This window comes from Mastigoproctus giganteus, chromosome 8, assembly GCF_048544385.1.
Source record: "Mastigoproctus giganteus isolate SK-2022 chromosome 8, ASM4854438v1, whole genome shotgun sequence".
Taxonomy (NCBI): domain Eukaryota; kingdom Metazoa; phylum Arthropoda; class Arachnida; order Uropygi; family Thelyphonidae; genus Mastigoproctus; species Mastigoproctus giganteus.
In genome coordinates this window covers 145,059,469-145,087,072 of record NC_143582.1, presented here as the reverse complement: position 1 = coordinate 145,087,072, position 27,604 = coordinate 145,059,469, and the positions used below count along the sequence as shown (strand labels likewise).

Here is a 27,604-nt window from a genome sequence, read left to right as displayed (position 1 = left end):
ATTGCTGCAGTCTTGTCTAAATGATCCTGCAATGCATCTTTAACAAGTGACTCCATTATTTTACCTGGAACAGAAGTTAAACTAACTGGTCTAATTACTCGTGTCACCCTTCGATCCTCCTTTGTGAATTGGGGATACAATTGCACATCTCCAGTCCGTGGGGACCTCCCCTGAGTTCAAGGACACTCTCATAATTATGGCTAAGGGTTTGCTTAGTTGCTTTGCCACCTCCTTTAATACAACTGGATAGATCCCATCCACACCAGGTGCCTTTATGTTTAACTTCAACAATTTCTCCTCCACTTTGCTCTCAGTTATTACAAAATCATTAAGCGCACTGCTACACTTTGATAACCTGCTGCCATTTTCAAGCCTTAATAACTCCTCATGTGTGAATGCAGATCCAAAATACTCATTCAGTTTGTTTGCTATCTGAGCAGGATCATCAACAGTCGAACCATCGATATCAAGTGGACCAATCAGATTCATCCTCTTCCTTTTAGAGTTTATATAAGTAAAGAAATCCTTCCTGTTTTTCTTAGCATCCTTTGCCAAAGATTTCTCGTAATCTGCCTTGCCTGCCTAACCTCCTTTGTGACTTTATTACAGACTAGCTTTTATCTGCCATAGGCGTCTGATTTGCTTGATAATTTATATGCATCCCTTGCATTTTTCTTCTCTGTCACGAGTCTCATTAGTTCATATGATAACCCTTTAGGCCTAAACCTTGAACAATATTTCTTAATAGGTATGAAACTTTTAGTAGCTTCCACGATTAATTCCTTGAATGCTTGCTTGTTATTTGGTTTTTAGGAGAATTAGCAACTAAGGCCATATTGCTCCGTATGCGTGGTCATTCCCTGACCTTTCCGCATCCTCCATATTTGGTGGTATCATGGGCTTGAACCCCGGTCTAATCAAGAAGCGTGTGCTATGCACTGCTGCTCCTGCCCACCTGGCTACGGATGCACCCCTTGAATGCTTGCCACTTAGAATTTACTGTTGGTAACATAGTCAGTTGATCCCACTGTAAGAATTTAAGAACTGTCTGAGACCACTGTATTCACCTTTACGGAAGCAAAAACCCTTTCCTTTACCCCTGATGGTAATTATATCTTTAAGTAAATCCCACATCAGTACACTGTGATCACTGCCACCTAGTGGTTCCTTTATCTGCAAATTTTTAATACATGAATGATCACTGCTGATAACCAGATCAAGAGTATTACCCTCTCTGGTTGCCTCTTGAATATGCTGCTGAAGAAAACAATCATCCAATAAATCCACAACAGTCTTACTACTGTGTGAGTGACCAACCCACAAGTTCCAGTCAATATCTGGGAAGTTAAAATCCCCCATTATAAGACATTCTGATTTACTAGCCCACTCTATTTCTCTGTACAATTGTTCATTGTACTCATTCGAGTCATTAGTCCTATAACACACTCCTACTCTTATTTTTGCTTATGTCACACCAAACTGACTCAACAGTGCACTGTTTATCTATATCAACTGGATGCACTTCTTTTGATTTTATGTGTTTCTTAATCAACAGCATGACACCTCCTCCCTTCCTATCCTGTCTATCCTTTCTGTAAACGTTGTACTCCCCAAATTCCAATTCTGCATTCCTAATATCAGTGTGACACCACGTCTCTGATATCCCAACAATATCCGCCTTTGATGTCTAAGTGTCTTATTTAATTTTAGATTCAGTAACTTCCCCTTCTCTTTTTTTTTTTTTTTTTTTTTTTGTGGAAGACATACACAAGAAAGGTTTAGACCTATAGTACTTAGTAGTACCATGCATGTGTTGAAGGTTAAGATGACAAAAGAAGGTACTTGTTGACATTGTAATTTTCAGGGAATATGTGTGAAGGGAGAATGCAGAAAACGGAAGTTGAAAGAATAAATGAAGAAAAAGTTGGTTCTGAGTTTGAAGTTATACAGAAAAAGGATGCTGACTAGTTGCTGCATGTGTTTGGACTGGTTTGAAGGAGGGGGGAGAATTAAAGAAGCCAATTCAGAAGACAAAGAGTGCCCATGGAAAAATGCATAGAACAGGAGGCAGCAAAAACAGAATGTCCATGAGACAGAGTGGAGAGACTTTGTAAGAGATGGATCATTAATTAATCTAACTGCCAACATTTGAATGGAATCTAGAAGCTTGAGAGAGGTTAAATGGGGGCCACTACTCTGGATGTGGGAACAATATTCTTCCATGGTAGGGCAGATTTGGGATTTCTACAGAATGAGTAGCTGTTTAGAAGAAATGTAACGCTGAGAGAAAAAGAGAAAACCCAGTTTTTTAAATGCGGAAGAAGCAATATTTATGAAGTGCTTATGCCAAGACAGATTAGATGTCAGGGTAATAATTAATAGACGTTTTTTTTTTTTTTTATGTAAACCCCAAACACGAGAGGTATTAGAACCTATAGTACTTAGTACCATGCTTGGGTTGGAGGTTGAGAAGATGAAAGAAGATATTTGTTGACATTGGACTTGAACTTCTGTAGACTGTAATTTTCAGGAAATACGTATGAAGGAAGGTTGTTCCAGAAAACGGCAGATGAAAAGTTGGTTCTGTGAGTTTGAAGTTGGACAGTAAATGGATGTTGGCTGGTGGCGGCACGTGTTCAGACTATTTTGAAACGGAGAGCGGGAATTATAGAAGCCAATTCAGAAGAACAGTGCCCATGGAAGTATCTGTAGAAGAGGCATGCAGCAGAAACCGTACGTCTATGAGACAGCGAGTGGAGAGACTCTGTTAGAGATGAATCATTAATTAACCTAACTAGCCTCTTCTGAATGGAATCAAGCCACCTGAGAGAGGTTTTGGGGGCACCAACCCAGATATGGGAACAATATTCCATGCCAGGGCGGATTTGCGATTTGTACAGAGTGAACAGCTGTTTGGAAGAAAAGAAACGCGAAGAGCGAAAGAGAAAACCAAGTTTTTAGATGCAGAAGATGCAATATCTGTAATGTGCTTGTGCCAAGAGAGATTAGAAGTCAGGGTAATCCCCAAAAGAGATATATCATTTTGCCTAGAAATCGGAGTGTCACTAAAGATAAGCATAGGACCAGAAGAATCCTTTTTGTGAGATATAAGACAAGACTGAGTTTTAGAAGGGTTGAAATCAACTAAGTTGTCTTTGTCCCACTGGAGAATTACCTGAAGATCGGCATTTAAGGAATTGGTAGCAGATTTTCGAAAAGTTGAAGCTGATTAAGCAGGACAAGGTTTCTCAAAATGGAAAGTGGAATGCAATGTGCTATTATCAGCAAAACTATGGATAGGATTTCCAGTCAATGGAAGAAGGTCATTAATATACAAGAGGAAAAGAGTGGGAGAAAGAACTGAACCCTGGGGAACACCAGCATTAGTGGAGAAATTAGAAGACAGAGAGCCATCTACCATCACCCTTAGTGAGCGATCAGAGAGAAAACTGGATAACCAATTACTAAAAACAGTTGGCAAACCATAAGATGGAAGCTTGTTTAGAAGACCTTTATGCCAAACACGATCGAAAGCCTTTGAGATGTCAAGAGAAACTACTTGTGTTTCACTGAACCTTTCCATTGAATTAGTCCATAAGTAGGTAACGTAAGCCAGAATATCACCAGTGGATCGACACTGACGGAATCTATACTGGCAATCGTTGATCAGATGGAAGGTTTCAAGGCATTGGCAGTTATTTGATTTCTCCATTACTTTAGAAAGAGTAGAAGTAATTGCAATAGGATAGGATGATAATGGGATGGGAGAGATTTGTCACCCTTTTTAGGAACTGGCTGGATATGAGCAAATTTGCAAGCAGAAGCAAAAACACCTTTGGAATAAGAAAGTGAAAAAAGGCGGCAAAGAATAGGAGTAAGTTCAGGAGCACAGGTTCTGAGAACAAGTGGAGAAATACCATCGGGACCTGGAGCTTTCTTAGCATCAAGATTCGTCAAAATCCTTCTGACATCCTTTTGACGGAAGACCACAGGAGGCATTGAATGGAGCGTGTTGGGAATGGTGGGAGGTGTTTTACCAAGATCATTAATACATGAGTTGGAAGAAAAATGGGATGCTAGCAGGTCAGCTTTATCCTTTGCTGAAGTGACAACAGAACCATCTGGTTTGGACAGAGGTGGAAGCAGAGATGGGCAAAAGTTGTGGCCAATAGCTTTGGCAAGAGACCATAATGCTCGGCTACCATTAGGGCAAGAAGCAAGTTTTCTACTCTTAGCCTTTTCAAACTCTAGTTTGGACTGATTAATAACTGCTTTACAATTGTTGCGAGCTTTGGTGTAGGCAGAAAATGAAACTGAAGAATTAGAAACAAGCCAATTACGATATGCAACATTCTTCTCTTGAATAGCCTTAGCACATTTATTGGAAAACCAAGGTTTAGATAAATGACGAGATTTTAAAGTGGAGTATGGGATAAAGGATTCCTTTCCTGCAAGAATAATTTCACTCACACGATCTGAGCAAACGTTGACATCAGAAGTTTTGAAACAGTAATCCGACCAAGGAAAAGAAGAAAAGAAGTCTCGCAGGTCATCCCATTTTGCATTCCTGTAATGCCAAACAACATGAGGTTGGGAATAGCCATGAGATAAAGGTTCCATTGGAGAAGAGACAATCACCAAGTTGTGATCTGAAGTGCCTAAAGGACTTCTCACTTTGACCGTGTACTTAGAAGGGTTGTTTGTGAGAAAAAGATCAAGTGTATTGGCTGTATGATTAGGATTGTCCAGTATTCTTGTAGGTAAATGAACAATCTGTGCAAGGTCATTAGTAATTGCAAAAGCCTCAGCATCTCAACCAGCTGGGTCGGTGTGACTAGAAAACGGAAGCCAGCTGGAGTTGTGAACATTAAAATCACCAAGCAAAATTACCTCACTGTTAGGAAAGTTGGACTGGAGAAAGTCCAGCTGCAAACAAAGGAAGTCAAAGAGCTCAACGTGATTAGTGGAGTTGAGAGAACGGTAGAGACAACAGATGAATTTGACACAATGAGGTAAAGAGATTTTAAGCCAGAGAAGATCAAAGAGAGGAGATTCCAAATTGCCAAGTCTCTGACAGGTAATATCAGAATGGACATATGCAAAAGTAGCACCTTTGAGGCGAAAGGAATTATACAGCGAACAATTTGGGCATCTGAGATCAGCAGTAGTTGAATCAACTGATAACTGAGATTCTGTCAGAAAAAGTACATGGGGTTTGGCAGACTGCAAGTGGAAATGGACATCGTTGAGATTAGAATTGAGACCACGTATATTTGTGAAATGAATTAGAAAGTACTTCGGAGGTTTAGATCTTTTTGCAGATAAGCTTGCTCTATTAGTTTGACAATTCATGGTGTGTTCAATAGTAAGAAAAAGTGAGTGGGACATGCTGTATGAAGTAATGAAATTTTTGGATATGGCATACACATGGTAAGAATATACCCAGATCCTTGATATAATGTGGCCTCGACAATGCTCCCCACATACACACTACTCGGACTCCCTCAAGTCACTATCTAGCAGAGTAGAGGTAGCAAGATTATACACTAGCTGATCCGGAAGCCTCCAAGAGAGTTACCAATAGGTTCGGTCCGGTGTACTAACTAGCGACCGGCATGCGAACACCGTTTTAGAGCTGTACCCTCGAAATGTAAGAAATATTGGATCTCCCCACAATGTTCATCATAACCCCAAAAGTCATCAATCATACTGCATGATGGAAGAGATAGGGAAGGGTTGACCAGAACTTAGCTCTAGAGACTAAACATGGGTACCACCACTTCAAGCCTCCAATAAGCAAAGTGGTGGTATTGCACCGGTTGATGAGAGTCATCTACCACCTAGTACTGCCTGGTAACGTAGAGGGGCGGCATTCCTCCATGTGGTGTGGGCGCCACACCTTGACCCCTGCTTACGTTAGTTCACACCTGGGTGGTCACCCACCATGTACTTGTGCATGGAGGTTATACCCAATATTACTAACATTCCCACCATCGTGAAGGTGCAAGCAGAGGGTTTGGCTGTCACAGACCATCCGGACTTCGCCGAAATTGGGTCCACTTGACTTGAGTGTCACCCGAATATCAGTTCCATCCGTGTTTTAGACTCCCAGTATCTGATCTGATCCTGTCCAGAAATCTGACTGCTGTCGAAGATAAGCATAGGAGCAGAAGTATCCTTTTGGTGAGAGATAAAGACAGTACCCAGTTTTAGGAGGATTGAAATGAACTAAGTTATCTTTGCCACACTGGCGAATTACCTGAAGATTTGCTAGTGGATATTCAAGAAGTTTCAGTTTGTGCAGGACAAGGTTTTGCAAACTGGAATGTGGAATGCAGCTATTATCAGCAAAACTATGGATAGGATTTCCAGTCAATGGAAGAAAGTCATTAATTTACAGATAGAGAGTAGAAGAAAGAACTGAACCTTGGAGAACACCAGCATTAGTAGATAAGTTAGAAGACAGAGAACCTTCTACCATCACCCAGAGTGAGTGGTTAGAAAGAGAACTGGATACCCCAATTACAAAAAAAAGTTGGAAAACCATAATATGCAAGCTTATTTAGAAGACCTTTATGCCAAACATGATCAAAAGCCATTGAAATGTCAAGCGTAACTGCCTGAGTTTCACTAAACTTTTCCACTGAATTTGTCCACAGATGGGTAATATAAGACAATATATCCCCAGTGGGTTGACACTGACAGAATCCATAACAGTGATTGTTAATCAGATGGAAGGTTTCTAGATAGTTTAGGAGTTGGCAGTTAATGGATTTCTCTATTATTTAGAGAGAACAGAAGTGAGTGTAATTGGAGGTTAATTTGATCGGAGGGATTTGTCACCCTTTTTGAGGAACTGGCTGGATAACAGCAAATTTCCAAGCAAAAGGAAAAACACCAGTGGAATAATAAAGTGTAAAAATGGAACACAGAAAAGGAGTAAGTTCAAGAGCACAGGTCTTGAAAATAAGTGGAGAAACACTATCAGGACCTGGCACTTTCTTGGCATCAAGACTTCAAAATTCTTTACATCCTTTTGACAGAAGGCATTGAACAGTTGGCATTGAACGAATTGTACTGGAAACAGTAGGAGATGATTTACCAACATTATCAACACAAGAGTTAGAAGAAAAGTAGGATGCTAGAAAGGTCAGCTTTATCATTAGCTGAGGCGACAATAGAACCATTGGGTTTTAACAGAGGTGGGAGTAGAGATGGTTAAAAGTTGTGGGCAATAATAGCTTTGGCAGGGGACCAGAATGCTCAACTACCATCTGGACACAAACCAAGTTTTCTACTCTTAGCATATTCAAAATCTAGTTTTGACTGATTAATAACTGCTTTACAATTGTGAGTTTTTTTATAGGCAGAAAATGAACCTGAAGATTTAGATGCAAACAAACTGCAATATGCAACATTCTTAGCTTGAACAGCTTTAGCACATTTATTTGAAAACAAAGTTTTAGATAAATGGTAAGATTTTAAGGTTGAGTGTAGAATAAAGGATTTCATCCTTACAACAATAATTTCACTGACACAACCAAGGAAAAGAAGAATAAAAAGAATCACAAAGCTGAAAATGAACATGAGAGAAAGGCTTCTTTGGAGAAGAGACCATCACCAAGTTGTGATCTGAGGTGCCTAGAGGACCATGCACCTTGACTGCAAAGGGTTGCTCATGAGAAAAAAGATCAAGAGTGTTGGCTGTGTGGTTAGGATTGTCTGGTATTCTGGTTTGTAAATGAAAAGTCTGTGCAAGGTCATTAGTAATTGCAAAGGCCTTGGCATCTTGAACAGCTGGGTCCATGTGACTAAAACTGAAGACAGATGGAGTTGCAAACATTAAAATTGCCAAGGAAAATTACCTCACTGTTTTGCTAAAGTTGGATTGAAGAAGGTCAAACTTCAAAGAAAGAAAGTCAATGAGTTCTAAGTGATTAGTGAAACTGGGAAATCAAGAGGCAACAGATGAATTTGACAGACTGGGGTAGAGAGGCTTCAATCCAGAGAAGATGGAAAGAGGAGATTTCAAATTTCTCACAGGGAATATCACAGCAGACAAATGCATAAGAATTACCTTTGAAGCAGAAAGAATCATACAGTGAACAATTAAGACAACTGATAATTTGAATTTGATTATCAGTTGATTCAACATCTGAGAAGAGCAGTGGCTGAATCAACTGATAATTTGAATTCTGTCAGAAAGAATAAAACAGACATCACTGTCAGTAAGTGAAAATGGACATCACTGAGACTGGAACTGAGAACACATATATTTGTCAAATTAATTAGGAAGTGTTTGGGAGTCTTAGATCTTTTTGCAGATAAGTTTGTTCTATTAGCTTGACTATTCATGATGTATTCAGTATTAAAAAAAAAAATGGTGGTGAACATGTTGTATAAAGTAATGAAATTTATGGATATGGCAGGCACACATAGCAAGAATATACCCAGCTCCTTGACAAAATGTGGAATCAACAATGCTCCCCTCGTCACTATCTGGTAGAGCAGAAACAGAGATTATACACTAGCTGATTTGGATGCCTCCCAGAGAGTTATCAATAGGTTCAGTCTAGTGGACTATCTAGTAGCCAGCCTGCAAACACCATTTTACAGGTTTTGTACTTGAAATGTAAGGAAGGGAAGTTGTCATAGCTTAAAGTAAATAAACTGGTTTCATCCATTCATCTGACATCCATTTAAGTTGAACAGTATCTCTGTTGATATAAAAAGCTTAGTAGCTTCTACAATTCCTTCTTTCATTGATTCTCCCACTTCGAATTTGAAGTTGATCCCACTGAATAGAATTTAAAAACCGACTCGGACCATTCTAGTCACCTATAAAAAAGCAAAATCTTTCCCCATTACCACTGACAGTAGTTATACTTTTAAGTAGGTTCCTCATCAGTACACTGTGATCAATCTGCCTGATGGCTCCTTTATCTGGAGATTCCTAATATACAAAGAGTTACTGCCACAGTCAATACCTGGAAACTTAAAATATCTCATTATAAGACATTCTACTCTTCTTTGTGTTGTTTGGTTTTTAGGATCATTAGCAACTAAGGCCATATTGCTCCGGGGATATGCGGTGGTCATTCCCTGACCTCTCCGCATCCTCTGTATTTGGTGGTCACGGGCTGGAACCCCAGTCTAATCAAGAAGCGTGTGCTACGCACTGCTGCTCCTGCTACCTGGCTATGGAGGCGCCTTTTTCTTTGTGTCACACAAAGTTTATGAGCTAACAGAGGTTTGAAAGTTCCATTGTCAAGTTGCTTTAACAATACAATCTCTTCCATAACAGATATGACCTGTGTGCACGTATTCACCTGGAACGAACGCACATACACACATTCATGCACGGCACATTTAAGGACAAATGAAGGCTAAATATACTGATAGATAGATATAAACAGGAAATGCTGATGTAAAATAAATAGAGATGCCACTAGATAAAGGAAAGTAGTAATTCAAATTTGAGGGAAATTCTGACACTTCACTTGGATGAATAGCCAACCTGAAGCCCATAGCAAAGTAGTCAATGCAAAAATACAGTGGTACACAAATTTAAATTGACTGTAGTTCTAGTTCATATGACTGTTAAATACAGTGCCATTCTTATATTCTCTCTTGTTTGAAAATTTCTCTGACCCTATGTGGCTGTCCTGGAGTATAAATAGAAAAATTTATTTATTTAATTAAATTTACTGATTCATAAGACATTTTCCAGATATTCCCATTTTCCTAAACATAACCAGAAAACATACTGTCAGAACTGGGAGTCAACTGTATTCTGATGAGGACTAAATGCATTTAAATCAGCAAAAACGTCATCTATATTAATGCAGTGTTTATACCATATTGGTAATTAAAGAGCATTTACCAGCACTGGGTAAGTCAATCAAATCCAACTTCTCTATCTGTCAGAAAGGATGTTTTTGGCACAAACTATTTTGGTCATAATGCATTTGTTCCTATAGCATGCTAATTTGTATGATCTTTATTGTATTTTATGTCTGTACAAGTTCACATGCATGAGCTGACTTCACAGCATGCAGACTAAAAAATTCTAAACAACCTCTGTGGGAAACTCTATTCCCTTTGCCTAGGGATCAGCTAATTACAGCCTCAACTAAAGAGAATCTGAATAACTCATGCAGTTTCTAATGCTATAATTTTTTTTTTTTTTTTGTTAAAGCAACAAAGGCATCAGTCTACTCATGTTTATTCGTATGTACTGTCTGTAAATTTCATGTGTTGTAAGCCAATTTGTCCATTCTGATGGATGAAGCACCAAAAGTTACCATGGGGGAGGTGTGCAGCTTTCACCCAAGCTTGACTATTCAGTCACAGTGCGAAAAAAAATTTCATAAAAACCTTTCTTTATAGGATATGAACTTAGGCCTTTTCCAAATGGTGTGGCACAGTGATCATAAACACTTAGAATGGATAACAGTATTCTACTTCATATTAAATCTAAGTGACAGTATATTAAACAACAGTAAAAAAATTCAATAACATAAGCAAGTATTATTAAATAGCCTACCTGATAAAAGCAATCCTCTTTCACCAACTACTGTGTCTAATCCATCAGGAAAATCTTTCACAAATTCCCAAGCATTGGCTTCCTTTAGTACATTTATAATGGTATCATCACTAACAAGGACTGATGCACCATAAGAAATATTATCACGAACAGAACATGAGAAGAGAATGGGCTCCTGAGGAACAATGCCTATGTTCTTTCTTAACCACAGTGGATCTAATTTTTTAATATCTACTCCATCAATTGAAATTACACCTGCCAATAAAAACATTTTATATTAAGCAAAAATTTTATGAAAAAATAATTTAATGATATATTTTGATTCCCATAAAATAACACTCTTTTCTAAATGTTCCTATAGATGTTCCCAGTAAATTGACAATAACTTAAGTTAGCCATTATAGAATGTGATTAGCATGGAAGTTTCCCATTCTTTTTGATTGAAAACAATGTTTATTAGGTTACTAAAGGGTCTGAGGCTTATCTAATAAGGAGGAAGAGATCCCTGTGAACAAATGAGAATGGGCTGCCAATCCATATTGGCAGCTGATGGGGCTAAGTCAAATTATTGGCTAACACTTTATCACCATGACAGAACAAAGTATCAAGATTCATATAGCTGGAATATCATGAGGGTTGACAAGGTCCACATTGTGTTTTTCAGGGAATCAGGACACATAAGATGATTAAAGTGGTAGAAGTGGAATTAGCAGAACTAGGTCAATATTATATCTAATAGCAGGTATCACAGAAACCAAGGGAATGAATGCAAGTGAACTACAAGGAAGGTATAGCAATAGTTTCTGGACTAATTTGGAAGAAGGTTTAATGGACATTCATTAACATTATCCAGTAAAGTTATATGGGGCAAAACTTAAGATAGAAAGTTGGGTTATTAAATTTTTATATGAAAAAAATTCACTTAAAGTTTAAAAAAAAAAACAAATCTTTAATATCAATGAAAGGGTGGTAGAGCATAATGACAAAGAAAGAATAGTACTGGTTTGAATTGGCATGGTAGAAAGAATGATTAAAGACTACTATAATTTTGTGCAAGTCATGCACTCTCATATACAAATGCAATATTCCTGCATAAAAACATCTACAAGTTTATGTGAAATCAGCATAATCAACATAATAGAAACAAGAAAAACATAACTGACTATATCATTAAAGAAATCAATCTTTAAAAATTAGTAGAAGATACAATGGTATATAGAGGATTTGAGACTGGAAATGGCCATCATCTAGAACTGAGAAAATTAAAAATAATTAGTGCCAGAAATAATAAAAATAATTAGTGCCAGAGTTAATAAAAAAAAGTGTTAAAGTGAACAAAATCAAAAAAGTCTTAAGACCTGTCGACAACCATCAAATTGAAACTTTCTTATTCAAAAGTTAAATGGTATTCCATATAGCAGCGTTTCCCAAACTTTTTTAGTCACGGAACACTTTTCATCTCACAACATATTCACGGAACACTTATGAAACACAAGTTTAGTGGGAGCCAAAGAACTGTCTGCTAATATTTTTTATTACGTATGACACCGTGCATCAGGAGCATCTTTATTTCCAACACATGTAAAGCCAAAATTCAAATAACTGTCATAATACTTTCACTTTGGTCTTTTATTAGTTGGTTCCTGTTTTTTCACTTCGGATTTTTGGGGAACAAAAGGCTGCGATTGTTCATTCTCACTTTGAAGTGTGACAATATTGTTCGTTTTCCTTGACCACAGTTGCACTACTAGAAGTACTTTGCTTCTTGTTTTAAAGTTCCATTTTTCAACAACCAATCAGTGATCATATATTTTAATAATAATACTTCAAAATACTAATAATTATCAAAAAGGTGGTAGATGGTAGATGACTCTCATCAACCAGTGCAATACCACCACTTTGCATATTGGAGGCCTGAAGTGGTGGAACCCATGTTTAGTCTCCAGAGCTAAGTTCTGGTCAACCCTACCCAATCCCTTCCAACATGTAGTATAAGGACGTTATGATGGACATCATGGCGAGATCCAATCTTCCTTACATTCGAGGATACAGCTCTAAAACGGTGTTCACAGGCCAGGTAGTACACCTGACGAACCTATTGGTAACTCTTTAGGCTTCCGGGTCAGCTAGTGTATAATCTTGCTACCTCTACTCTGCCAGATAGTGACTGGAGGGAGTCCGAGTAGTGTGTATACGGGGGGACATTGTCGAAGCCACGTTATGTCAAGGATCTGGGTATATTCTTACCGTGTGTATGCCATATCCAAAAATTTCATTACTTCATACAGCATGTCCCCCCACCCCACTTTTTCTTACTATTAAATACACCATGAATTGTCAAACTAATAGAGTAAGCTTATCTGCAAAAAGATCTAAACTGCCCAAACACTTCCTAGTTCATTTCACAAACATACGTGGTCTCAATGACGTCCATTTCCACTTGCAGTCTGCCAAACCCCATGTACTTTTTCAGACAATCTCAGTTACCGGTTGATTCAACTACTGTTCATCTCAGTTGCCCAAACTATTCGCTGTATGATTCCTTTCACCTCAAAGGTGGTACTTGTGCATATGTCCATTCCAATATTCCCTGTCAGAGACTTGGTAATTTGGAATCTCCTATTTTCGATCTTCTCTGGCTTAAAATCTCTCTACCTCATCGTGTCAAATTCATCTGTTGTCTCTACCGTTCTCCCATCTCCACTAATCAATTTGGAGCTCTTCGACTTCCTCTCTTTACAACCTGACTTTCTCCAGTCCAACTTTCCTAACAGTGAGGTAATTTTGCTTGGTGATTTTAATGTTCACAACTCCAGCTGGCTTCCGTTTTCTAGTCACACCGACCCAGCTGGTCGAGATGCTGAGGCTTTTGCAATTACTAATGATGTTGCAAAGATTGTTCATTTACCTACAAGAATACCAGATAATCCTAACCATAAAGCCAACACATTTGATCTTTTTCTCACAAATAACCATTCTAAGTACACAGTTGAAGCGAGTGGTCCTTTAGGCACCTCAGATCACAACTTGGTGATTGTCTTTTCTCCAATTGAGCCTTTATCTCATGGCAAGTCCCAACCTCGTGTTGTTTGGCATTACAAGAATGCAAAATGGGATGACCTGCGAGATTTCTTTTCCTTGGTCGGACTACTGTTTCAAAATTTCTGATGTCAACGTTTGCTCACTTTAAAATCTTGTCCTTTATCTAAACCTTGGTTTTCCAATAAATGTGCTAAGGCTGTTCAGGAGAAGAATGTTGCATATTGTAGTTGGCTCGTTTCCAATTCTTCAGTTTCATTTTTCTGTCTACACCAAAGCTCGCAACAATTGTAAAGCAGTTATTAATCAGTCCAAACTAAATTTTGAACAGGCTAAGAGTAGAAAACTTGTTTCTTGTCCTAACGGTAGCCGAGCATTATGGTCTCTTGCCAAAGCTATTGGCCACAACTTTTGCCCATCTCTGCTCCCTTCTCTGTCCAAACCAGATGGTTCTGTTGTCACTTCAGCCAAGGATAAAGCTGACCTGCTAGCATCCCATTTTTCTTCCAACTCATGTATTAATAATCTTGGTAAAACACCTCCCACCATTCCCAACACGCTCCATTCAATGCCTTCTGTGGTCTTCCATCAAAAGGATGTCAGAAGGATTTTGACGAATCTTGATGCTAAGAAAGCTCCAGATCCCGATGGTATTTCTCCACTTGTTCTCAGAACCTGTGCTCCTGAACTTACTCCTATACTTTGCCGCCTTTTTTCACTTTCTTATTCCAAAGGTGTTTTTCCTTCTGCTTGGAAATTTGCTCATATCCAGCCAGTTCCTAAAAAGGGTGACAAATCCCTCCCATCCAATTATCGACCCATTGCAATTACTTCTACTCTTTCTAAATTAGTGGAGAAATCAATTAACTGCCAACTCTTAAACCACCTAGAAAACTTCTGTCTGATCAACAATTGCCAGTATGGATTCCGTCAGTGTCGATCCATGATAACCTGGCTTATGTTACCCATTAATAGATAAATTCAATGGAAAAGTTTGGTGAAACAAAAGCAGTTGCTCTAGCCGTCTCAAAGGCTCTCGATCGTGTTTGCCATAAAGGTCTTCTAAACAAGCTTCCATCTTATGGTTTGCCAACTGTTTTTTTGTAATTGGTTATCCAGTTTTCTCTCTGATCGCTCACTAAGGGTGATGGTAGATGGCTCTCTGTCTTCTAATTTCTCCACTAATGCTGGTGTTCCCCAAGGTTCAGTTCTTTCTCCCACTCTTTTCCTCTTGTATATTAATGACCTTCTTCCATTGACTGGAAATCCTATCCATAGTTTTGCTGATAATAGCACATTGCATTCCACTTTCCATTTTGAGAAACCTTGCCCTGCTCAATCAGCTTCAACTTCTGGAATATCCACTACCAATTCCTTAAATGCCGATCTCCAAGTAATTCTCCAGTGGGACAAAGACAACTTAGTTGATTTCAATCCTTCTAAAACTCGTTCTTGTCTTATATCTTGCGAAAAGGATTCTTCTGCTCCTATGCTTATCTTTGGTGACACTCCAAATTCTAGGCAAGTTGATATATCTCTTTTGGGGATTATTCTGACTTCTAATCTCTCTTGGCACAAGCACTTTACAAATATTGCTTCCTCTGCATCTAAAAAACTTGGTTTTCTCTTTCGCTCTCGTCGTTACTTTTCTTCCAAACAGCTGTTCGCTCTGTACAAATCGCAAATCCGCCCTACCCTGGAAGATTGTTCCCACATATGGGGCGGTGCCCCCATATGTGGGAACACTCATATAGAAGAGGGCAGTTAGATTAATTAATGAACTCATCTCTAACAGAGTCTCTCTACTCTCTGTCTGATAGACGTACTGTTTCTGCTGCATGCCTTTTCTACAGATACTTCCGTGGGTACTTCTTCTGAATTGGCTTCTATAATTCCCGCTCTCTCGTTCAAAACAGTCCGAACACGTGCCGCCACCAGCCAACATCCATTTACTGTCCAACTTCAAACTCACAGAACCAACTTTTCATCTTCCTCGTTTATTCATTCAACTGCATTTTCTGGAACACCTTTCATATATCTTTGCTGGAAATTACAGTCTGCAGAAGTACAAGTCTAATGTCAACAAATATCTTCTCTCATCTTCTCAACCTCCAACCCAAACACAGTACTAAGTACTATAGGTTCTAATAACTCTCGTGTTTGGGGTTTTTTCATAAAAAAAAAAATAAAAAATATTTATACAAAGAAGTGAGTTTAGTTATATCAGTTTGCTTCCTCCTCTCCTTCAACCCGTGTACTCCAGGCTATTAGATAACCACATTGCTACTTTTTTGTAGGTGTCATCACCTCTACGCATACTTCTCTATGCAAAGCCCAACAAAATATTGTTTCACAGTCTATTTGATTATTAGTCTATGCTAGTACATTAATAACTGAAAAAAAAATTATGTTAAATAGATACAAAAGTGGTGTATGCTACAAATATACAAAATTTATTTATTTATTTATTTTAATTATTAATTACGATTTTTCGCGGAACACTAGTGTTCCCCGGAATGTAGTTTGAGAAATGCTGCCATATAGTATCAAACAAAAAAAAAATCCCCACATTTTGATGAAAATGGCAAAAATTTAAGAACTTCAGCAGAAGTTGTGAAAGAGGCATGCAAAGAGAGAGAAGGATGAATACTCTCTCTCTCCCTCACATGCCACTCTTGAATGCAATGCCATGATGGACCCAAGAAGTTAAAGAGACAGTTAAGCAAAGAAAATAACAATTTTTTGGAAATAAATCTAATAAATCCTATGATATAATTTTGTGTAAAAGCATCATTAGTTCATAGCTGAATTTCAGGAAACAAGTTTGTACATAAGGCATAATTTTAATCTCATATTGTGAAATCCTTCATGAGTTTTCTTCCTCTTATACTTTGAATGTGTAACACTTCCATATTATAGAAGTCTTGTTAGTTAATATCAATTGAGTACCACCCCCACCTAGCCAATACCATTTCAAGGCTATTTTGGCCTTCCATTGGTTTAGGCACCCAAGGTATTAGTGCTGACAAGACAACCCAGTTGTGATTTATTTACACTATATGAGAGATGCCAGAAGGTGTACATCTTAGATTAGAAAAAGTTTTGGCTAGAACAGATAGACAGATACCCAACTGAGAATAAGTGAAATTTGAATATAAGAGGAAGGCAACTCGAGAAGGATTTTATTATAAGAGATGATCATATGTATAGCTTAGCTTAATTTTCAGCACTCACCTCATGAGGTGAGTGCTGAAAATTAAGCTAAGCTATACATACGATCTAGTTATTATATTACAGCACATAAGGACTCCTTAAAAAATCAAGAGTTATAAGAGATGTTATAATAATGAAGCCTAATGATGCTTTTTCACAAAACATCATTGTTTGAATTTCTCACAGCTTGAGGCTTTTAACCCTAAAAATGTTGCAATCTAATAAATTCTTACTGGAATAAAAAGCAAAGTACAAAAGGGCTAATATTTTGTGTACTAACAAGCCCTATGATGTAATTTGTCTCATGGGTGATGATCAGATCAAGAATATTCCTGTCCCTATACTTCGTTTCACTCTATGTTCACACCAAAGAAATGCCTATCTTAACCATTTACACCTGTTTTATGTACTCACATTAAAGTAAAAAAAAAGAAAGAAAATAGTTTAATGGTATTGATATTATGTTATATAATATCATTTAATGTTTTAATATGATTTAATGTTATATAAATTTGGACATATACATTTTTATGGCAGAACTGCCATAATAAACATTATACACTTTTTCCCCTATAAATTTCATTTTATATCTGTCCTTATGTAAAAGTAACGATATTCCTGTGATCAAAAGTCTTTTTCTTTGACCTTGTGATAGAATGCAGCACTGTGTTCAAAACCACCCATAATTTTTTCATCAATTTAGTACTGAATCAAAAATTACAAGTGATAACTTAATATTCTTAATATTTACTATTTTTAAATACATATCAATGAATTTTTTAAAATTATATTTTTGTTATATTGGCAAAAAATAAAAAATAAAACACTGTAATAGTGTTTCGTTTTTTCTTTTTCGTTATGTGAAGAGGCCCTGCACCTTTCTCAGCAGTATTAACTTAGGCTGAATCAGAGTACAGTACTTTCTGTAATATGCTGATTTGAATAACAATGGTGTAGCTGATTTTAAAATTTTGTTTCCTATGGTATCTTCCTCATGGAATAATAGATTAATAATAGCCACAGGCAGAGGTAAATGTAAGTCTTGCACTGTTTCTATTGGAATGTGCGGCAGCCTGGAAAGCAAAGTGCTGGGGATTTCAAGGCCTGCTGTGTTTTTTTTTTTTTTTTTTGTAGTTGTTGGCGCATCGACTTCTGTGGCCATAATGCACCTCCCAAGGTTTTTGCAGTACTTTGATCCAAGCCCGAGGCGGGATTCGAACCCATGACCTTTGGGTTGCTAGGCAGGCACTTTACCCACCCGGCTAGCCCGGTCGGCCCTGCTGTCAGTCATTGGACAATTAGATACATTGGGCTTTTGTTAAGGTAACTAAGAGGAAGAACGACTATATGTATACTTGCATGAACACCAATACTAGGAGCATAGTAAATAAATTCAATGAAATTGAAGTTCTGGTCAAGTCATCAAATGCAGACATTGTGGGAATACCAGAGATGTGTTGTCACTCATTAGAGGCCTAATGACTGACAAGTACATCAAAAAACTATAAAAAGAACTAGATTGGGCCAAGGAATTATAATATCTTATAATGAGGGACTTTAACAGATATTGACTGGAATTTGTGGGTTGGTCACACACATACCAGCAATACTTTTGTGGATTTCCAGGATGACTGTTTTCTATAGCAGCATGTTAGAGAGACAACAGAGAGAGTAATATTCTTGATCTGATCATCAGCAGTGATTATTCATGCATTAAGAATCTGCAGATAAAAGAACCACTAGATGGCAGTGATCACTGCGTATTGATGGGGATTTACTTAAAGATGTAATCAGAGATAAAGGGAAGGGTTTTTACTTTTGTAAAGATGACTATGGTGGTCTCAGACATTGTTTAAATTCTACACAGTAGGATGTGATGACGATGTTACCATAAGCAAATTCTAAATGGTATGCATTTGAGGAAATAATCATAGAGACTACAAGGCTTGTCATACCAACTAGCCAACTAAGAAATACTGTTCAAGGCATAGATGTAAATGGATGTCAGATGAACTAATGAGACTTGTGGCAGGGAAGAAAAATGCATGCGATACATATAAATTATCAGGTGATACAGAATCCTATGGTAGATATAAACTAGTTTGCAACTGAGTCACAAAGGATGTTATGCAAACTAAGGCAGATTATGAGAAATGGTTGGCAAAGAATGCAAAATAAATTAGCAAAGACTTATTTTCTTATTTAAGCACTAGAAGGAAGGGGATGAATCACATTCCACTTGATATCAATAGTTTAACTGTTGATGATCTTGCTCAGGTTGCTGACAAGCTGAATATTTTGCATTCTACATTCACACAAGGAATTTTTTTTTTTAGGAAAGTGGATGCTAGAGGTTTATCAAACTCTAACAGGGAGCTGAATAATTTTCTAATAATTGAGAGGAAAGTGGAAGAGAAATTTCTAAAGTTAAATGGAAGAAAGGCACCTGGGGTGGATGGGATCTATCCAGTTATTTTTAAGGGATGCAGCAAAAGATGTAAGCAATAGCCATAATTATGATAGCATTTTTGGATTCAGGGGAATCAAACAGAGACAGGAGTAATTACAGACCCGTTAGCTTAACTACTGTTCCAGAGAGAATAATGGAGTCACTGTTAAAGAAGTAATACAGGATCATCTAGACAGGACTGCAGTTATACTTCAGTCAGAGCATGGGTTTGTCAATGGGAAATCTTGTGTGGCCAATTTGACTTGATGCTTTGATGCAGTCACAAAAGAACTGAATGCAAAAAATAATTTTGATATCATATACTTGGATTTCAGGAAGGCTTTTGATACTGTTGCACATAAGACTGCTGTACAAGCTGGAGTAATGTGGGATGATTAAGTGTAGGTTATTGCTATGGACAAAGGGATGGTTAAGTGGAAGAAGACAGAGAGTGGTTATCAATGGGGACTGCTTCTAATGGGCTAAGTTATCAGTGGAGTACTTCAAGTAGTGGACTGCTTCTAATGGGCTAAGTTATCAGTGGAGTACTTCAAGTAGTGGTGTGCTGGAGCCAACTCGCAGTGGCTCACGCAAGCCGATTGTTATATTTTCAAGAATTTTGCGGGCTGGTGGTTAAACCAATAATGTCTATAAACCGTAGAGCAGCACGCACTTTAATCCACAATGGCTAGCAGCATTTAGATAAGCTTATATGTGGTAACATGGAAAATTCAGCCGGTGTGCACTTATTTCGGCGCCCTTTGTGCTTCCTTTCACCCGCTCCTTCCTTATCTCTACTAGCAATTTTACAGGAATATTTTTCTAACAAGCATCCACTTAATCTTGCCAAAAAATTAAGTGGATGCTTGTCAAAACATAGTCCTTAAGTTTGAATAAACTTAAGGTAATGACATTCCCATGCTTGATGTCTGTCAAAGATTTCACATTTCTAAAATTGTCATGAACCTCCCTAAGGAATAGCAGCGCAGGAAAAATTAAGTGGTTGTTTGCTGATAATGGAATTCGTTTATACTTTCAGGGGGTTGCAATTCTCACAAAGGGAGAAACCGCAGCATAGTTTCCAAAGAGGGCAGGGGTTGTTAAAAAAGGGCTAGCTGGTTGCTAAAAATTTACCAGCACACTACTGACTTCAAGGTTCAGTGCTGGGCCCATTATTGTTTCTATATATTTATTAATAATACTGATGAAGGTATATCATGTTTAATGTATAAGTTTGCAGATGATGTGAAGTTTGGCAGGATGCTTAACAGCAGTAATGATGGTATGCTACTGCACCAGGGTATAGAAAAATTAGGCAGTTCAGCTGAGAAATGACAATGGAGGTTTAACATTGACAAATGCCAAGTACTATTTATGGGCGGCAGTAATTCCAGATTAATGTAGCTGTGTGGTACTACACTCAGGATAGTGGGAAATGAAAAAGACCCGGGGGTAATTGTTCAGTCAGATATGAAGTTCTCTGGACAGTGTAGATATGCTGCCAGGACAATACATGGGGGTTTTGTCAATGATAAACAGGAATTTTACTTGCAGTGATAAGGAGATGATTATTCCATTGGAATAGATGTGCAGAAATTTGCCTTTAGCCAACAGTTGGTTAATTGCCGGAACAAACATGTTGTGGAAGTGGATAGTTTGAATAAACTAAAGGAAGAATTAGACTTACTGTTAGAGAGGATGGATAGATGAAATGGTAATTTTTTTTTTAGATGATGCTGTATAAGCTTGCTTTCTTGCATTATTTATCATTACTAATACTAAACAATGGTAAGACCTCAACATAGTATACTGTATTCAGCTTTGGAGGACACATTAAAAAAAAAAAAAATGACAAGCCATTTTCAAAAAGGGTTCGATGATGGACAACAAGGTCAGTGAGAGTACTGCCCTCTCAGAGGAATGGCTTACCTCCTGTAAGCCATTCCTCTGAGAAATCTGCAGACCTTGTCAACTAGACACTTAGGGGAGACCTGATTAAGGGGTAAAGCATCCTAGAGGGAATGGATAAAATGAATGCAAAGTATATTCTGAATGGCAGGGAAGATAAGAATCAGGCAAAAAGCAAATATAAAACCTTAGGAAGCAATAGAAGACTCTTTCTTGAGTTTACCTTCAGACAGCATGTTATGGATCACAGAAAAAATCACCTCCCATTTTACCCTCATTATCAAAATGGGGAAGAGAAAGCAGTTTACATATATGGGAAAGATTGCTAAGTTGGACTGCATGAAATCTGGAGTAAATATACAAACACAAGTGGCTAAGGATCTTGGCATAAATAAATCTACTCTCAGACGATGAAGGAGGTAGGAAGCATAACTGGGAAATTGTGGTTGATTTTGATGAGCAAGATAGACCTAAACCAAAGCACCTTCATTGTGCTAATGATCCAACATTAGATAATTCATGAACTAGTGGTTTACCTAAGTTTGTGATAAAGTTTGCCTATTTCGCTGTCTATGAAATTTTTTAAAAAATGGCATGGTATCACTTACCATAATTGATGAAATAAGATCCATTGATAATTTGGCTGCTAGTTTCTTTCCATTAAAAAGTAAGGTTATTCTCCATCACAGGTTTATAATTGTGATGAGACTGGCCTATGTTAAAAGACCATACCTGACAAAACACTGGTTAAGGAACTTGATGATCATAAAAATGAAAAGAAAATAATAGAGCAGGATTCAAGGAAATTGTCATCATAATATTTAGTGTAAATCAAAATGGTGATCACAAATTAAAACCACTCTGCATTGTCAAGTTTGCAAATCCAAGATCTTTCCATCATGTCAATCCCAAAGCTCTGCCCATGTGCTATAAGCACAGCAAAAATGCTTGGAAGATCATAGCAATGCAAAGAATTGTTTTCTGCATTAAAAAAAAAAAACATCTGTGTCAGAAAAAACTCAAATCAAAAACTATTCTTCTGCTTGAAAACTGCCCTGAACATACTCCTTCAGATTCACTCAACAGCAAAGACAAGATGATCTACCAAAGAACACTACATCAAAAATCAAGCTATTGGACCAGAGTATCATTTCACCCTTCAAAATTAATTACAGGTAAGCTTTAGTCAAAAAAAATTATCAATGATACCATGCTCTTTATTGAAAGCTTAAGAAAACTAAGCTTGAAAGACATGTTTTTCCTTGCTGCAACGGCATGGAAAACTGTCGTGCTGTTGTTGTTGTTATTTGGTTTTTTAGGAGCATTAGTAACTGAGGCCATATTGCTCCGGGGATATGCGGTGGTCATTACCTGACCTTTCCGCATCCTCCGTATTTGGTAGTCACGGGCTTGAACCCCGGTCTAACCAAGAAGCGTGTGCTACGTACTGCTGCTCCTGCCCCCCTGGCTATGGAGGCGCCAACTGTCATGCTAGCATGCACCAAAAAGGGCTGGTTAAAAGGATTGCTGAAGCTGTCCCTAATTCTGCACCAAATCTCTGTGAAGATACTGATGATACATGTACGAGGAATTTTGAGGCTTCACGCAGGAAGAAGAAGAAAAGGCTGAAAAGCTTTTTATGAAGTAACGCTTGCCATACAAGATCATTTTATTGACTAGGCAAATATAGATTATGTATGTCCCACATTCAGCCATTGAGGGACAAAAAATCCTAGCAAACATAACTGCTAGACAATCTCATTTAGATGAAGTCAAAGAAAAAAAACGCCAATCACAATAAGAATTGATCCCATCACTGCCATAGTGGAAGCTACAGCTGTACTGGAAACTGGACTACTTGAAACAACAGACATTGAGGTTGTCTCTTTTTTGCAGCTTCAAAGATTGATGTTTCAGTCATATCAAAAGGAATATCAGTATGAAGCAAACAATGCTGCAAAATTTATTTTTTGTAAAACTGGAGAGTTCAGAGTAAATTATCACTGTCATTCAAGCATGTGAAAATCATTTGTATAAACCTGTTAATTTTATAATCTATGTGGCTTTTCACTTCATGTTATTGTTGTTATTTGGTTTTTTTAGGAGCATTAGCAACTAAGGCCATATTGCTCCAAGGATATGTGGTGGTCATTCCCTAACCTTTCCACATCCTCTGTATTTGGTGATCATGGGCTCGAACACCGGTCTAATCAAGAAGCACATGCTATACACTGCTGCTCCTGCCCACTTGGCTACGGAGGCTCCTTCACTTCATGTGTTTTTTCAATAATGGTGCAGTCTCCTCTTAAAGTTTCATTAGGTTATGGACTCGCATTAAGTACTTGGCTATTAATTGTAATACATGCAATAAATTACCATTCTTGCATGGCAATAATAAAATTTTAAAACATACAGTTTTTGTAAAATCAGTTATAATGCAAATCCAGATATACTGTGGTTTGATGTAATGGATCCCAAACACAGTGTTATATTGGAATTTATATACAGTATTTACATTATTCATAATAACAGCTGTGATACTGTTAATTTTCAGATCATTCAAAACCACTAAATGTAGTGTAAGAGCTTTCAGATGGGCAGGAATACTTTCTTACTGGGATCTTTGCAACAGCAGATGTTGAAGGCTCACCTCATCCTTAATGCTTAAGAATGAATCCAGAAAGAGTTGCAGTTTAATTTCCTTTTCTTATTATAGATTGCACTGTAATAGTTCATAGTATTTTCAACTATTCTGTATATAGGGAGGAATCTCTGTCTGTCTGTCTCTCCCCCCCCCACATCATTATCAGTTAAGAAAGACATTCATCAAGCTTCTAGAAAGCTGTGGTCATCATATCATCTTGGAGAACTCATGTTCTTCTTATTGTTTCCTTTTGTTTTCAAAGGCTTCTGTTAAAAATGCATTTATTTTTAACCGTATTAGTACATTCTTAGAGAGCACAAGGGCCTCATACTTTTTTGCTGCACTGTATCTGTCATACGATATTTACTTCGCCGGAGAAGGCAGAATTACTTTCGCTTTCGCATGGGAGCAGAGCCGCACCCACGAAATTCCAAAACCACCGTCCGACGCCTGCCGTACGTTATTTATTCGTTGGAGCGGGCAAGCGTCCGAGTGTATTGTTGACAAAAACAGAAAAGTCGCGGCGCTAGTCATAAAAACAGGGGAGTTAGATTTTCGGAGAACACTACTAGTATTGTGTTTGATTCAGGCATCAGCAGAGTGTTTATTATTTCATAGACTTCTTGTGTCGGAGTAGACGATTTTATGTCCGTTTTGGCCTTTGGGTGAACCTCATACAAACATGTAATTCCTTCAACGACTTTCATAAATCGGACTTTCGGTTGAGTCAGAACGCTGTAAAGCGACAGTTCCACAGATGTTTTTCTGCTTGACGAAACTAACTAGAGGGGAAATAGGGGGAAGGGAGTTCGGTTAGCAGCTAGGGTGTGGTAGGGGAGAGAGAAGGAGTTGGAGCTGAGGCTTGGACAGAGTGTGAGTTGGTCGGTGGATGAGCTGTGACTTGTAAGGGCAGTTAGCGGAGTTTGAGTTAGGATTTTAGTAAGATAGAGAGCCGTCTCAATGATAATCTTTTGTAGAATGTGAAGAAAATATTCTTAAGAAGGGGAAACGAAAAGTCGGAAGAAGAAGAAGGCAAAAACTCGTTAATGAGATATAGGAAGGAATCGAGATGAACTACTGTCCTGTAACTACAGTTCCTGAGGCGTTGCTGAATTATTCGGGTAAGTTAACCCTTGTTATTTAATTATAAACGAAACTAAATTGCGCTAAGTCGAACATACTTCCATTCCCCTTTTATATATATTTTTATGTGCTAAAGACATCTATCCTCACGCACACTCATACTTTGATGAGAGTTTTGTTATTTTACTTAGCATTTCATAATTAATAGATACTGTAACTGGTACATGAATGCCGGACGTTATTTAATTAGAATTAATTATAATTAAATATTAAAACTGAATAATCATAATTAACATTAAAACTGAATATTATAATTAAATATTAAAACTGAATATTATAATTAAATATTAAGACTGAATGTTAATCATGGCCTACAATCTTACATGTTCCACCAATGTGGTGTAATATTCGTCAGCTACGCGATGTATGAACGCTCTTTGGCTGTCGAATGTTCATGAATAACATAACAATTTTGCAAACCCATACCATTATTAATTAATCCGTTGGTTACCTAAATATGTAAAGGTATAGAGCTCAAGGCTATTTTACTAAAGACTTATACACTGTTTTGTCTAACTGTATTTTGTAACAATTTAGTATGTTTAATAAACCATGTTTTGTTTGCTAATTTTTGCCTATTGATTACTCTCTGATGACACATGATTTCTTTGAATGGATTACTGATAAAGAACTGTTAAGGCGGCGCTTTTGATTCTAATCAAATAGAAAGGAGTCAAAGGTGAAAATCACACAACGCAATCTTGATGTTGCAGATTTGCTCAACGTCCATCTGAGTAAGTTTTTAGAACACGGGATTTGTCCTAACTAACTGCTAGACGATTACATGAAAGCCAGGTTTCTCCGGATGTAAATATTAGTGTAACTCTTGCAAAGAACATTTATTCCTAACTGACACATCACACCATAACTGAGAATTGTTGGTACACTAGCAAGTTTATACTACAACGGAGAAAAGACCTGCGCAACACTTCACCCTATTCAGCAGTGATTTCCATGAGTTCTCTATTGTTTGAGCCATATTTCTAGTTCTCAATGAGTTGTTGTATGTCTCCAGATTCCGTATTTGTTCAATCCAATATCCTTGGCAAAATCTACTACATTGTTTTTAACCTCCTTGATATCAAAGCCATGAGTGTCCTCAATAGTCTACCCAAAACTTTCTCCACTTATCATAAGTGGCATGTACAATATTGTATGCTTTCCAAAATTCCTTAAGGCTTAGTGCACCTATCCCCTCCCCTCCATTCATAGCCTTTAATAGCTTGAGAGAAAGGCCTGATTAATAGTCCTTGAAAGCTGTTGTTACACCTTGGCCTACTGATTGTATGAGAAAAAGGTGGTACTGGATGGGGGGGGCAGACAACAAATTACTTTTACATTAACACTAAACTTGTTGAGAGAAGTGGAGTGTCCTAGTGCAATGTATGATGTAGAAAAGCATTACTGAAGAAGATGGAATACAAGTATCTTAATAATAAATTATTCTCTGTGTTATATTTCTGTTATGCTGTCTTTAGGATGCATTGGTCCCTCCAGTTATAGACCTGAGTTCATGCTCACTTTAGAAATGATATTGTTTCTAGAGTGAACAATATCATTTCTAAAATTTTGCAACTGCATTCAAACATTTTTTCAACTGCACTAAGACTGAGCATTTCTGTTTACCACTCTCAGTTGTTCTAAAGTAATATCAAGGTGGTCACTGGCTGGCACAACAAGAGCAGTTTACACTTAGGAATTTTATTGAAAGTGATAACACAAAAAAGAGAGAAATGTCACTATATTGTTGCTTAGATTACAAGTATTAAATACCAAACAATATTCTAAAATATGGACACTCTCTCTCTCTCTCTCTCTCTCTCTCTCTCTCTCTCTCTCTCTCTCTCTCTCTCTCTCTCTCATTCACTCACTCACTCACTCACCCACTCAAAGGTAGAAATTTACTGAGTTTCTCCATAGCACAATGTTTTTCATATTCATTAATTAACTGTTAAACTGTCTATTCATGACTGTCTGCCACAATGAAACTAAAAGATTATTAACATTTTAAATGAGAATAAAAAAGGTTTTATGCAATGTTAATATGAGTATTTGATTAAAAATTTCTCTTGATTAATTAATTAACATTGACACATACTTAATTTGTACAGATACTTCAAGTCTGTTTAGATCAAAAGGAATGTATTTTGTTCATCTGAACTTTGAATTAACCAAGTTTTACTGAAATCAGCATTACAATTCCCATAAAACTAGTGAAAGTTATGGTATATTTTAAATTTAGCACATTCAAATATATAAGAATCAAATATTTTATTTGTAAAAGAGAAAAAAAATGTTGTTGCACAGTGTTCTTATGAAATTCTTTAAATGCCAGTCTAAAATACTATTTCCTTTTTGGCCATTCTTACTAGAATATGATCTAATCAGCCCTATTATTTTCACTTTGGCAGGATATCAGCTTTACTTCCCCTTTATATCTTATGCAGGTAATAGGATTTTCTTCTCATTTAATTACAAAAATATACCATCTTTAAAAGTTCTGCAACAAATGTAAAAAATGGGTTACACAGAAACAAAAGAATAAACACTTTTATCCTCTACAAACCTATTTTTCCACTTTTGTCCTCTGCCAATCTATTTTTATAATTCTCATCCAGAATAATTTCCATTATTCCTTTTTCAGTCCTTCCCAATGCAGAGT

The 27,604-nt window shown here is 37.4% G+C and overlaps 1 protein-coding gene across 3 annotated transcripts in view; it reads right to left on the bottom strand.

The window, feature by feature from the left end:
• Positions 1 to 27,604, bottom strand: part of LOC150081894 (ATP-binding cassette sub-family B member 10, mitochondrial) — a 204,284-nt gene that overhangs the window by 55,766 nt on the left and 120,914 nt on the right. For all 3 annotated transcript variants that reach the window (XM_090379799.1, XM_090379800.1, XM_090379798.1), the window contains one exon: positions 10,547 to 10,801. In XM_090379799.1, the coding sequence (XP_090235925.1) occupies positions 10,547 to 10,801 (255 nt within the window). The remainder of the gene's footprint in view (positions 1 to 10,546; positions 10,802 to 27,604) is intronic.